General features: G+C 37.2%; 1 protein-coding gene across 2 annotated transcripts in view; it reads right to left on the bottom strand.

The window, feature by feature from the left end:
• LOC107088281 (serine/threonine-protein kinase DCLK1-like) overlaps window positions 1-14248 on the bottom strand; it is a 40004-nt gene extending 25756 nt beyond the window's left edge. The window contains exons 1-2 of one of the 2 annotated variants that reach the window (XM_015380354.1): window positions 14140-14248; window positions 8153-8260 (exon numbers count right to left, since the gene is read on the bottom strand). In XM_015380354.1, coding sequence (XP_015235840.1) covers window positions 8153-8260; window positions 14140-14155 — 124 coding nt within the window. In that variant the 5' untranslated portion in view covers window positions 14156-14248. Of the gene's footprint in view, window positions 1-8152; window positions 8261-14127 lie in introns of both variants that reach the window. The other variant, XM_015380351.1, reaches the window with a different exon arrangement.
• Between the last annotated feature and the right edge of the window lie 911 nt (window positions 14249-15159).

Here is a 15159-nt window from a genome sequence, read left to right as displayed (position 1 = left end):
GTAATATTCTAATTTTGTGACACACGGAATTTTGGATTTTCATTTGTTGCCGCTTCAAATCATCAAAATTAAATGAAATAAACATTTGAATGCATCAGTCTGTGTGAAATGAATAAATATAATGTACAAGTTACACCTTTTGAATGAAATTACTGAAATAAATCAAGTTTTTTTAAATATTTTAATTTACTGGCTTTTACCTGTATATATATATATATATATATATATATATATATATATATATATATATATATATATATATATATATATATATTTATATATGTAAACAATATTTCATTATATTTCACTGACACCAAGATCCAATTGTTATTTCATAATTATAAATAATGTGCTGCCTGCTTAGAATGATTCAGCTAACGATCGGACAACACATAGGGTTGCTTTGTTCTGCGTCAGTAAGAAAAAGAAAAGAGAATTAAATTCAAATCTACTGTGAGCTGCATACTAAGAAGTTGCTTGATGCTGCTCGGAACTGATAATGCATTCAGCCTTATTTCTTAGAAGGCCCCTGTTCTTAAATCTAAGTAAAAAGGACTATGTGTTTTCCCATACCAAGACAAAAGATAAAAAAAAAAAAACACTGACTTGAAAGTTAAAATCATCTGATTGTTTTAGAGTGCTTCCCAGAAATAACTGTCTGACCGTAAAACATAAGACAGATGAAAAACAAAGATGAGGATTTCCCATAATAAAAAGATTCAAACAAGATAGATCTTTTATTAGTTTGCAGTTTCCTTGTCATTTTCCCGAATTTTATATAAGGTGCTGCAGAAAGATAACTGCAGTCAAACTGAACTATTTCTAATGTGTGCTCTTGTTTTCTGTTCTTGAGTATTTAACATTTAATACAATTTTCAATTTAATACAGATCAGGCAGAAATCCCTGACTAACGTTTCAATGAACGGGGATGAAATCAGATAAATGTTCACAACACTTAATCTATACAAAATTCTCCTAACCTTTCAAGGGTTAAGACAGGGTTAAGAAGCACTTAAATTTTCTTTGAAACCATAAATATTATAGGTTTATAAGTACTTTTTTGCAAGGCATATGGGCAATCACAGACTACAACACACCCTGATGCTTCCTAAATGGGCTAAACAACTTCTTTGGAAGGTTTGAGACACTAAACAGCACTCCAGCAGTGAAGGTCATTCCACATCAGGGAGAGGAGGGACTCTGCTTTGACACAACTGACATGTGGGAGACTTTGAGGAAAGTCAACCCGAGGAAGGCCCCAGCCCCCGATAACATACCTCGGCAGGTGTTCAAGGAGTGTGCAGGTCAGCTTCCTGGTGTCCTCACAGACATTTTAAACACTCAACCAATCCATAGTGCCAGCATTCTTTAAGTCTGCCTCCATTATTCCAGTCCCAAAGAAGTCACACTGACTCCCATCATGATGTCTTTTTCCCACATACTGTTTACATTTGATCACTGCTGCACTTCACAAAATGGAAATGTCATGTAAGCTGTATAAAACAAAATTTTGTTTTGTGTACACTCCGTGTATACAAAATTACAATAAAAGTTGTCTAAATGCTTTGAAACGCTGGTTCCACCCGTCTCAGTTTGCCTACCGACTGAACCGCTCCACTGAGGACGTCAACTCCTCCGCTCTTTACCTGAGCCTAGCACACCTGGAGGAGAAGAAAAAACCTATGTGTGGATGCTTTTCCTGGACTACAGTTCAGCTTCCAACACCATCATCCAACAGCATCTGACAGGCAAACTGGAACAGCTGGGTTTCAATACATTCCCCTGCAATTGGCTGCCAGACTTCCTCACAAACAGACCTCAGTCAGTCTGGGTTGGACAGAATACCTCTGATGTCATCACCCTGAGCACAGGCTCACCTCAGGGCTGCATCCTGGGCTCCCTGTTGTTCACTCTGATGACACACGGCTGCGCCCCAATGTTCACCACCCATCACATTGTGAAGTTTGCAGACGACACTACGGTGGTGGACCTCAACAGAGACAGCAATAACCAGGACTACATAGATCAGGTGGTGAAGCTGCCGGACTAGTGCAGATAACAGCCTGATCTTTTCACCCTGCTCTTAAGGTTGTCAATACAGTAAAGCACTAGATGCATATACACAAGTTGACCAACAATTGTCGGTACCTCCCATTTAATCAAAGAAAAAATCTTAATGATCCCAGAAACAACTGGAATCTGACAAAAGTGATAATAACTAAACATTCCATGAAAATGAGCAAATGAAAGTCAATGTTTCTTTAAAGTCATGGTTCAACAGAGAGATTTGAAAAAAAATAATCTAATGAAACAGGCATAGACAAAAAAAATATGGCACCCTTAACCTATTTTGTTGCACAAGCTTTTTTAGGCAGTTACTGTAGTAAAAAAATTCCTGTAACTTCCAATAGCTACCTTTGCATGCACAACATTTCCACAATCCAATCTAAACCTTGGTTGATTGGAAATTCAAAATTTCTGTTTACATGGAAGCTGAATAAAATGAATCGATCATGATGCATGCATACATGTACCAACATTTGATCAGATTAAATAATTTAAGGATAAGTAAAACTGCCTAATTTTCCAGAAGTGCTTTAATAGAAATAGAAACTGTATTCTTGATAAATAAACCCACACTTGTCCACTCATCCTCAACTTTAGCAACTCTTTGTGTTTGATGTAGTTTTTCCAATTATGGACTTTGGTCACAGGCTGCTCAGTGGCGCAGTGGGTAGCATGTTCTCTCTGAGCATGCGTGGGTTCTCTCTGGGTACTCCGGCTTCCTCCCACGGTCCAAAAACATGACTGTTGACTTCTCTAAATTCTCCTTAGGTGTGAGTGTCTGTGTGAATGGTTGTTTATCTCTTTGTTGCCCTGTGATGGACTGGCCACCATTTGCTCATCTGAATAACCTGGTCCTGCCACGGTTTAAGCTCTTTGCTCCTAGTCGTTAGTGTTAGATTATTCTTGAGCCTTTGGTGTAAGAGTTTTCTAGCATTTCTAATAGTGTTTTGATTGCCTGATCCTGGCCTGTTTCTCAATTCTGACCTTTGAACCTGCCTGCCACTGTCTGATCTGTTTGCCTGACCTGTTTTCCAACTCCTGTTAGATTCTACTATGGACTGAACCTGGATCTGACTGTTTACTTTGCCCTGTGGATTATCCTGCCTTCCTTCGTCTGTTTGGATCTGATCTCCGGCCAGTTCTGCAGCCTATTAGGCTTCCACGTCTGGAACTCGCAGCATCTTTTCACCTGACCGGCTCAAATCGTCCTTGCTCTCTAGACACCGACTAAATTTCAAACCAGGTTAGTGACTCACGCGTTCATAACCATCCTCTGTCATATTATCAGTATCACTAACCTGTGTTTCTTTCACCAGAGTTTTCTGCCATAGACACCCTAGGCCTGTGGATTAGCTGCTGCAGATCCACAAACGATAATTGTTTCAATAAACACTTTTGAAGTTATTCCACTGACTGTCTTGCCTGATTACTGGGTCCCTCTGTTCTGAGTCATTACATTATTTTCCTGATACGTATGCTTCATTTTTCCAACTGTGAACATAGAGCTGATGTGTCTTGGAAAAAGTAGTCAATTCTGGGTGAACCGACAGAATTACCAAAGATCCCTGTATAGGTGTCAATGTCTACAAAAGAACTGTGCTAGAGCCTAATTGCCTACCTATTTAAACCTGTCTTGTGGACATGATATAAGAGATAATTATTGATATGAACTAATATTGACAATTAGCTATTTTTTTTATTTGTTTAAAATGAAATAAAGGTAAAGAGCTTTAATTTAAGTTGAAACCCTAACACTATTTAAACATAAGGTATAATAACTAGGCCATCCTTACTATTAATCTTGCATAGCTTGGCCTTGAGAGGTTGAAAAGCTAAATCATTTACTCTGTCTATATTCCCCTTAATGCCACGTGGTTCTGGACCAGAGTTCACTTAAATTAGACAGATTTATACCTGACATATCTTCTATTAATATAGATCAGGTGCATATTGTGATATATATTGATATATTGTTATTACTGAGCCCTGGTGAATCCCAGTAAGTCCTTTTTGCAATCACATAACAGCAGCAGAAAAGGCAAAATGGGAACAGTGGAAAACAGAAGATGTTGTTGACTTTTTTCATTTGAGAACAAATTGTCCTGCAGGGAAGTGGGCATGGTGTATTTTTGAAGTGAGAAGGGGTTGGGGGTAATAAACAATACAGGAGCAGAGAGGGTCAAACAACAGATTCATCAGTTGTTTTCCTGCTGTCACTGCATTTTCTGCCTCTCTCTTATTTCAAACAATCAATGTTCTAGGAAATAAAAGCTAAACTGTCAACACCATCATAACAACATCAGATGATGTTAAAGATCAAAGGTGAGGCTGGGGGGACACTTTTGGAAAGAAGAAGCGTCATGTCAGGACCGTCTGACTCAGGATTCTAGTCGGGAAACAAGCGTCAGTCGGATCTGTCTGTACAGACGGCCATTTCACAGGAAGTAGCTGCCATATATGGGTGTCTATTGTGTCTCCAGCCACATGCTCCAAGTGTGCCGCGTTTCCATAGCAACCAAGAGAAGTCTCCCCCCCACCAGACATGACTTTTTGTGTTTTTTCTTTCTCTCCATCACTCTATTTCTCTCTTACACACATACACACACTTATGTACACCTTGGTTGCAGATGTGATGCTGAGAACCAGATCAGAGAGGGTATGACTCACCCTCATAACCTTTTCTCCAAAGTTCTCAGTCTGGCAGCACCCAAAAGCTTCCTTATCCATAAAAGCACCTGTCTCTCTGTACATTCTCACTTAGTTTTTCAGATCTTCATTCTCCAGTCATCATCTTTGTGAAAAATGAAACAGATTTTGTGCATGTTTATGTCCTCAAAAGGCAGGTGAAACAAATCCTTTCTGTAGGATTTCTGGGCATTGCATCACCCTACTGAATCATCCCAGACCCAGTAGGTCTCTGAACAGTCACTAACTTCTTAATTACAGCAGAAATTAAAAAGTTAAGTGGGTTGTTGCATAACTAGGCAATACCGGCCACAGCTCACGTTGTGCAATCAGGCATAGAATGAATTTATATTTGCTAAATCTGGAAACTAATCACCAAGTCCTCAGACTTATTAAGCCAGACTAAATGTCTGGCACACAACAATGCAATGTTGCATCAGGGAGACTGCATTCATTTAATGGAATTAATATTCATTTGTTTGGATGTCTGTTTCCTCTGAAAGAGTTTTCTATGTGTCCTCTCAGGCACAAACAAACTAAGCACAGTGCTTGTGCATGCTCTTAATTTTTCATCAGTCTTCGTTATTATGTCAGGTGAGGAGCAGCTTGTGTGGAGCTGCAGAATTGAGTCACCAGTCCTCTCATCTTTCCTCTCTCTCCCTCTCTCTTTTGTTACCTCTCTCTGGTTGAATTTTCCTCCCCTCCAAGGTGAAATCAGCTGGATCTCATCTCATTTGAATTTTGCATACACAGAGACACAGCGCACATGTATGTCAACACAGCCAGACAGTCTGCAGAGCTCAGATCTCATTACAGAGTTGATTCACAGTATGCTGCGACACAGACGGAAGTAATGGGCTGAAAACATGAGGAAAAAAAAGATGAGGAAGTTTTTAAACACAAAATACCCCAGATGATTTCAGTTTATATTCTGTTGATATAAATACAGGCAAAAAGGTTTAAAAGACTAAATAAATCCCATATAAATCATTTTATTTGTGCCATACGATATTCTGTTTATGTCACAACCACACACTTTGAATTCAATGTAATACACAAACACAAAGTAATGCATGATTGCAAAGCCAAACGAAAATGTTGTATTGCCTTCTAACACAATAGTATGCTCTGATCTGGACCTTTCCATGTTTGGTTGTGCTTTATTTTGGAAGGTGACTCTCTGTTCCAAACTTAGATAAACAGTTTTTTGTTTTTTTTTAGAACTGTTTGCATCTGTCTTCCCATTCACACTAGGCTGTCTTATCCCTGCTGAAGAAAAGCATCTGGATAGCATCATGCAGACAAAAATATATCTCACAGTGGGGTTTGTGAGTTCAGGATGAAGTGTAGGGTTTGTTTTCTATAGACATGGCATGGTTTCTGTTGTGCTTGATGTGTCAACAACAGGACAAGTGATATACTGCAAATTGGGCTTATTTCAGTTTTCTTACAAGCATGGCTCCTTTTTACTAGGGCTGGACAATTAATTACATTTGCAAAATAAGCGCAATTTAACAGAATGCAATTTTGTTAATCGCAGAGGCATTTAACAAGAGTAAGTAAACTTTTCACTCCAGCCCTTTAGGTGTCAGGAATATGCATAAAGTGAGATTGTGCATGCAGGCAGGAAGAGAGAGTTGTGCATAACACAGAGATTGAGTTTAAATTCAGTGGCTGTATCCTCCAAAGGCCAGATTCGTCAGCCAATTACGCCATAGCGCGGCGCCGAGGCCTGTTCGGAGTGGGAGACTCCTCACTATGCGGCCAAAATATACAGCCTTCGTTTTGTCCATTTTGAAAGACAGGTTTGGTGTATCCTACGTAGCCTTGGAGATCCCATGATTCATTGCGATTCAAAGCAAGCTACCGGCTCTGTGCTCAGAGGGAGAAGGTAAATGGCGGCTAACAGTAGGGAATATTGCAAGTGCAGTTTAATATAAGTGAGTCCGATATGTGACGGATAAAATTTGGTTTCAGATTCAGCTAAATGCCGAAAAAAACACCTGAGAAAAAGAAAAGAATAATAATAAAAAAAAAAGCTAAATGTTGAAAACACTGTAAATCATATCATAGTCATCAAACTGCCCATATCAATGTTTTTTTTGCACCATTTTTTTCTCCCAATGCTTACATTTTTTCACTGCTGCACTTTAAGAAAATGGAAATCTCACGATGGCTGTGCAAAAAGAAATATTATTTTGTATACACCTTTGTATAAACTCTGTGCATACAAAATGACATTAAAATTTGTCTAAGTCTAAGTCTTAGTGGTTAATGAAAAGGTTTTATCTGTCTTTTTGCAAATGGGTTCCACTGGTATTTAAGCACAGATTCAAATATCTTTGCAGTGTGGGGACTATAAATCTGATATTCACAATGACAGTACTGCTGCTGAAGCTCCTCAAAAATAATATTAGCACCTGGAACAGTACTGAGAAGTTTGGTATCCATTTTTTGCCTGCTTTGTGTGTCAATTGTTACAGTTGCTAGGCCACAGAGTGTATGGGCGTTGGAAGCCGGAGAAGGCTTGACCTGTTTGAATCCATAGCCAAAACTCCTCCGGCCTCCTTATTTTCCCAGTCCAGGTAGATGGGTCCTTTGAGGATGCAGCCTCTGAACACACCCAGATTCATATATGCTAGTAGAATTTAGCACTTCAACACAAAGATTACAGTTGAGTCCTACAGCGCTGGACTCTGGAGAAGCAAGCTTTCAAGGTCATAAAAAACCTAAACCTTAGAGTGAAACATCTGCAAATTTGTTGTTAGTGCAAAGGAAAGTATAAATAAGATTGCAATACTCACAATTTTCATTTTTGGCAAAATAATTGAGCGCTACTTCTTACCACCCTTATATAATCTGTTGTGTCTGTTCCAACTTATCCGTTCAGCTGCTTTCTCTACATGAGCGAGGGACCTTTGCAGCTCCTCTAGAGTTAGCATAGGTCACCAAACCACTCCTCTGTTTATGTTGATAAATTTCCCTCTTGCAACCACTGTAGGTGTAGGCAGCAGCATCTTTAATGGCTTGCAGCTAGAATATGAAACTATGATAGAATATGAAACTAGTTCATAGCTATGTTTTTTATTTATTTTATATGTTATGAGACATGGCACTTAAGTTTTGTATTTTCATAATTTTGTGGTTTTTACCTACTTTTGGCTTTTCGTGTGATAGTGGAGGTTCTGTTCTCAGTTTAGGTTTTAAATAGTGTTCTCCCTTGAAAGAATTAAGCTCTACGATTCCATTAACATTCCAATTTGATCAAATTTTGTGATGTTTGTGCTTCTACTGTAACAAAATGTGAAGAAGTTTAAGACGACTTAATGCTTTTGCAAGTCACTGTATATTGCAATTGCTTTATCAAAAAAGGAAATAAAAAAAAGAGGAATGCTTTACCAGATGCTGGCGACTTGCTGCGTTGTGATTGGATGCCAGTCCTGGGGGAGCATCTGTTGAGAGAGCCTGACATCCTGCCATAGGTCACTGATTTCATCATGCGGCACTCTGCAGGCGCAAAGAGCATAAGAACAAGTTCAAAGACAAATTTGTAAGCACAAACTCCCTAAGTTTGATCTATGGTTCTACACATATAATCTAAATGAAAAAAAAAATAAACTAATGACTGTTTACCTATCAAGGATTGATATTCAAAACTTTAAATTTAGGGAAGCATTGCCAATAGAAAAAGTCAAACTATGTACTGAGCTATAATTGGGTTTAGCTTCAGATCCCCAGGAAAAATAAGTCCTGACCTTCACTGTAATCGCTTTCCAAACACAATTATTGCAGAAATTTCAAGAGTGACAGCTGTGACTCATGGGGAACTAATACTTTGCAGACACACTCTCCAAATAAATGAGCCATGAGGACCCTAGCACCCAACCTGCCTGCCTCCTTCTCCTATAAAACTTTCCTCATCTCCTGTTCATTAACTCAGCCCCATTAAAGCTCATTAACATTTCAGACAAGTGGGAAAGGAAGGAATATGCAGCCTGCCAGGCATGCCTGGCCTCATCCACCTCATCTGCGTGTCTGTCTGTCTGTTTGTGTGGCATTTTCTGCGGCCGAGTGATTAATGTACAATGCAGAGTGTTAACATGATGACTGTGTGCCAGAGCTGAGGCAGAGGTAATAATTATAGCAACACTGAAAGGAGGCAAAGTCTTCTGCAGCTGAAATTCCAACTGTCTTGCTGTTTACTTTGTCACTCTGTGTTCCTGTCTGTTCCTACATGTGTTTTGCTGTCTGCCAGTGGATGATGCTGGATGCTGTCTTGGATGGATGGATGCTGTCTTCCACAAATGGATAGCTAATGTTTGTCAAAATAAAATGATAAAATGCAAACCTTTTTTTTTTTGCTATGGTAATTCCATTTATCACCTCAAACACTACATTTTAACAAAATATTCTAAGAAAGAGAGAGAAGTAGGTAGCTTTTTCTTTCCTTGATTTTCAAACATTCAAGTTATAATCCTCACAAAATCAGAGGCTTCATTGTTATTCAGCTCATGATCAGGTATTTATGTAATTTAAAGACTCCTTTAAGGTAATCAAATAAGCATTGTCAATGCATCCTTTGACATTTAACAAAATGTAATAGTGTTTCTGAAGGATCTTTAGCAGAGCAAACATTAAATAAAAAGCAAAATCAGAAATAGTTTAACAAGGTAAATGCAATAATGCAAAGAGCTTTGCTATTTTTAAGTGTCTCTACAATATTTTAATAAGGTATCTATTATGTTACAGATATGGAGATAGACATTGTAAATGGGAGAAGCTTGGCCACTCACTATAATGGGGAAGACAAAAGAACATGCCATTTTAGTAATTTAAATGCATGTTAATTTTTTATACATCAGGAGAAGACTGCAAGAAAAGAGTCACTGCTTTATAATTGTCATAATCCATACGACAGTGAGCAGGGAGGAACATACATATCGAATATTGCATCTGCAAGAGCTTTTCTTACCCCATAATTCCCTTGAACTGTTCTACAGTGGTCCTTTAGACTGGTCATCTGTGCATGACATGAGATGTTTGTGCATAGCTGAGTCTTCAAATTATGAAAGCTCAATACTTAAATAGAGATACCTCAGACACCAGGCTCTAATATGGATTTTTCAATTCAAATTTCGACAGTTTTGATAATACAGTCATTTGAGGTAATGCATGTTGACAAGAAAATAGACTAAATTCATGCGTTCGATGGGAATTACTTTTTCTCCTTCCAACCACAGTATGGTGTGCTGCTCAAACAAACAGGAGCAGATCATAAAAGAAGTCTATGAGTTATTTCAGTCCAACAAATAGCCAAAATGTTATCTGTGATGTTTGTGGGAAAACAGAAAGAAGTTGTTGCTACACGACAACCTCGTCACACGCTGCAGGTTAAACCACAACACAGAATATGCAGAATTGATGTCAAGGACAGAGGAGGAAGAGCAGAGGCAGGAATCATGAAGTCACAGAGTGAGGATATGTGGAGCTTTAAATGGCACTAGGCACTGCTGGAGTGGAAGCTGCTCATATGGTTATTAAAAAAGTCACAGAAAAAATACTTGCTTTCTACAAATACCTGCATTAATTTAGATTTCTACACAGGCAGACATGTTGAAATGTTTTCATAAAAACTGCTTATGAAAAGTATGTTTTACTATTTACAATCTGTCTAGTTAGCTATAACTGTTCAATTAATATTCAAAACACTGATGTTGACAATTTTAGTGCAATTGTGGCATTTCTGTATTCAACTAAATATTTTTAAAGATTAGAGCCATCCAGTATTATACAGCAGTGGTTTTCAATCATGGGGCTCACTTTTTCTGTTTTAGATGTTTCTGCTCCTGCAGATCATTTTATTCCTCCTCAGCAGCAACAAAAGGATCAAGAGGCCTGTTAATTACACATTTATAAACGAAGGGAGAAACAGAAACATGCTGGACATGAGGAGCCAGTTTAAAAACCACTGTTATAGACCAGTTATATTATTTTGTACAGCTAAGAAACATATTAGTTGTATTGCAAAAAAAATATTGTGTCAGCATTGCCAATACCATACTGTATTTTCTTCAGTATTGGACAGTGGTTGAAAGTAGCCAAGTAAATTTACTTGATTACTGTATTTAAATACTTTCTTGCAGTTTCTTTACTTGAGTAATTTTTTTCAGGGGAATACTTATAACTTCCACTACATTTCAAATCAAATATTTTACTTTCTACTCCAATACATTTCCAGGAAGCTGCTAGTTCCTTCTTTTTGGCTCACCTTAGCTTTGTAATCCGCTTTTGCTGTTTTTCTTTCTTGAAACGTAATTTCAATATGCAAGATAGTAGCCCTTAGGACTGGATTTGAACACCACTATTTTAAAGATTTGCATGTTATTCTACAAATGTGCGAAACTCACAGCAGATATTATTTGCAGTTTTTTGTTTTTATCAAGTCGTGAGTTGTTGCCATGTGGCCAAGCTGTTCAGTAGTAAAAACTGAGGTGGGAGGTTAGGGAGGTGGGAACAACGGGGAGCATAAATCGCTACCATTATGGTTCAAAGCTATAGTTGTTTGTAACATGCTTCATAACCAACAAACAAAGGATGTCATTTTGTATTAAATTATTTTGACCAGAAATCGATCATAGCCTTTAGCGTGGTGTTTTGTGTAGGCAGAGAGATTACTGTGAGAATTTTTAACCAGCATTTTGAAATTCAGAATATTGTATAACAAAATTAGGCTCTTATTGTAAAGGTTTGCTGTCTGATCCTATAAAGTCAGGCATAAACTATTGTGTCAGTGTTTATCAGGAGTGTTGGTCTAGTGGCCTAGTGGTTTAAGCAGTGCACTTGTGCTCTGAGACGGTTGCAAGTACCCGGTTTGATCCCCTCCGCCTGCCCTTTTTGTGGCCTTTTTATGCTGAAGTTCTTTATAGGTGGTGTAAAATCTGTAGCAGGTGGTTCTATGCATCAATCCATCAGGTGGTTTCTGAATGTTAAAAGGTTCTTTAAAATTACTCTGACAGTTATACAGAAATGTTATGATATTAGAGCATTTTATTTGTATTTTTGAATTCTTAAATACTTTTAAATGCTTGTACTTTTAAATACTTAAGTTAACGTACTTCAATACTTTAACTTGAGTAGATGTTTGATTGAGTAACTTCACTTGTAGTTGAGTAAGATCTGACTATGCATATCACTACTTTTACTCAAGTACTACTGTTGAGTACTTCGTCCACCACTGGTATTCTATCATAAAGGAAGTTGGTGGTATTGAATATGTTTGGGAAGAGGATTAATGAGAGAGAATCTGCACATTTTTATATTAAAATGTAATTTAAGAAATTAGAAAATGCATCAAATGAGTCTGTTTATTTATGATTCAAAATAATTATTTTTACTGTCAGCGCTCAAAATCTCACTCTTAGATTAGATCAAATGTTGAAAGGTATTTGAAAAGAGAAATTATTACTTGACTGCTTTGCATTTTCTCAGTTTGTCTTTAAAGATAATATTATATTAAATAATATTATATGAAAATTGTGAAGCTTAGTGTTAATGAAGTGCAGGAGAGATGAACATTAAAAGTAGAAATGTCCACACCAAAACAATTATTTTGAAGAAGCCAGACATATATCTGTACATTAAGACAGATACTTTTTTTATTTTGGTTGACAAGCACATGTTCACATGTAAAACACTGACTCAAAAAGAATCATAGAACCCTATTATAAGGGAAGGGGTGTAGATGGTTGATCTACCTTCACCATTACTATTGTTGCCAGAATTGGACATTAAAATATTATCAGAAAGAAAACTACAACTGGACTGTTTACTAAGAGAACATCACTTATGAAAATAATCATCAGTAATTACTGTAAATGCAGACAAAGAAACACAGTCCTCCATGTCTGGCTGCATGTAGGTGGCTCCTTTGTGGTATTCCTCAAGAGAAGGAGGTCACCAAAGAAAGGATAGCTAATGTATTCAGGTAAGTATTATGTTTTGCAAATGTTAGATGAAAAACTGGTGAGGTGAGAAAGAAGGAAAAAATGGGTAGGGGTGAAGGTCGGGGACCCAGGTAGGATGGTTATTATTCTGTGAATAATGGGATACAAACAACACAAATGGACAGAAGAACATTTGAACAAAAGCCAACAAGGATTGACTCATGTGGGACAAAGGTGAGCACAGAGGAGGAAAGGAATATAGATGAGCAGTAAATGGCAGTGGCTAAGAGGCAGACAGCAGATCACAGATGGTTGAAGTGAGGACAGAGAGCATCCTCTGTGGGCTGTGGCTCTGGAAGATGGAACAATCTTGTAAGAAGTAAAACAAGAAAAGGAAGCAGGAGGAAGAATAAAAAAGAAGAATCCAGACACATTACAGCCTGGAATTTGTGTCTTTGTTAAGCTGAAGCACAAAGATTGCAGTCCTTTAGGCAATGAAGTGATTGTCAAACAAGATGGATTTTACATCTGGTTCATTAATCAGAGAAGTCACATCCCATTGTAAATGTTTGTATATAAGAAGGTTGTTTCGCATTATTGCTTGTGGCAATACATTCCCACAGAAAATGTTGGGAGTGTTAGATTGTACTAATCAGTTTATGCTTCTCCCTAATTATAGCTTGTTCTTCATTTAATTAGATCAACAGACCCTGAAAGGATTCAGATAACTGCTTTTTATGTGAGCTAGGTTGCCTTCCCTCTGGTTCCCACAGTGAATGGCTGATTCTAAAGTGAAGATGAACTTATACAATGGATGCTGGTAAGCGAGCAGCACCTCTGTTTGGCCTTTTAAAATGCAAAAAGGACATCTCAAAGGCTACGAATCAATATAGAGTTAAACTGAGAGTTATCATAAATTGCATAAGTGTCCATACATTCTGAAAATGTTTGCATTAATATGTATTTCAATGGGAGATTATGAGTTAGATCAAAACAGAGGGAGTGATGGATGGATGGATGGATGGATGGATGGATGGATGGATGGATGGATGGATGGATGGATGGATGGATGGATGGATGGATGACTCTATTTTTTAAGTGATAAAAATAGTAAAAATAAAAAATCTTATTTAAATCCTCATGACAAGCATTTAGTTATTATGTTGATCTGTCTCATAAGGTTAAAAAAAATGTGAAAACACCACTAATCCAAAGCCTGTTAGTAGAAATCTTGTTATAGAAAACAAACCCTGAGCAATGCAGACAGCCTTGCAATCCCTTTGATTCTTTTCTGGTACGATCTAATTCAAATAGAAGCGCAATAATTTATTGCTTCATAACTCATAAAAAGCATACCTGGAATATTAACCAGGTTGTACATTTGTAATGTTATTAACTACGACCAACACAACAAAGACACATATCGAGCACCTTTTTCCTTACCGCTCTCATCCAACATTAAGTCATCATGGTAGCGGAATTTCTCTGGTCCACAGGCCACAAACACATCCTCATCTCCGAAGAAGTCCTGCAGACATGCCACCTACAAATTAAATAGAAACATGTGAGATAAGTTAGAATTTTCTCAAACACTGTTTAGTCCAGAGCTCCATGCTTCACACATAAAATACTATATATTAAGATAAATAGTCAGACTACAAACACTAGACCAAAATAAAAAAAAACTTACTCTTGTCATCATATGATTAAAAAAAGCACTTTAAAGCAGTTTTTTTTCCCTGCAAGAGCATCACCTTCATCAATGTGCTTCCAGATCTTGTTAACCTCTCATTGTTAAAACATTTTTTTTCTCTAAATCAGTAAAGATAAAGTGGCTCTTGAACAATTAAATATCCCCATAGAACGCAACTTAGCATTGTATGAACATTTAAAAAGTCTGTTGTATATTGTTTATGTTGTTAAAGACTGTGTCTTTAAAAAATATGTTTTATTTTCTGTGCACTACATTGTCATTTGTTAAATTGTTCTTGTTTTGAATGGTCCTATATGTATCTGCTTTTTTTATTTGTCATTTTTTTACATTTACCTGCAATTTACATTGACCTGCAATGGTATCTTCGAATGTGCATTTGTTTGCATGTTAATTCATGTTCAATGTCCCATTTAAAAAAAGAAACATGCAGAATTTAGAACAGCAGCTATCAGCTGTTACAGTTGTTCATGCAAGAAATAATAAAAAAAAAAGACTGACAGATATTTTCTACAAAGTTTAATAAATCCTAAAATAGATGCTTCTCAGTAACACTTTCTAAATTCCTTTTTTAAACAATAACAAAATGTCTCTTTTTTTCTGTTAGAAAACAAAAGGAACCAAGCGTCAGTACATGGATAAAAATCCCTCTTGGTGTCCATTAATGCTTGTTGTTGGTGCATGGGGCAACGAATCTCAGAGCTGCAGCTCTTCACTCTTTATCAACCTATCAGTAAAATACGACCTTGCAA

Source organism: Cyprinodon variegatus, unplaced genomic scaffold (genome assembly GCF_000732505.1).
Source record: "Cyprinodon variegatus isolate N-32 unplaced genomic scaffold, C_variegatus-1.0 Scaffold211, whole genome shotgun sequence".
NCBI classification, from domain to species: Eukaryota; Metazoa; Chordata; class Actinopteri; order Cyprinodontiformes; family Cyprinodontidae; genus Cyprinodon; species Cyprinodon variegatus.
This window is presented reverse-complemented; position numbering and strand designations above follow the sequence as displayed.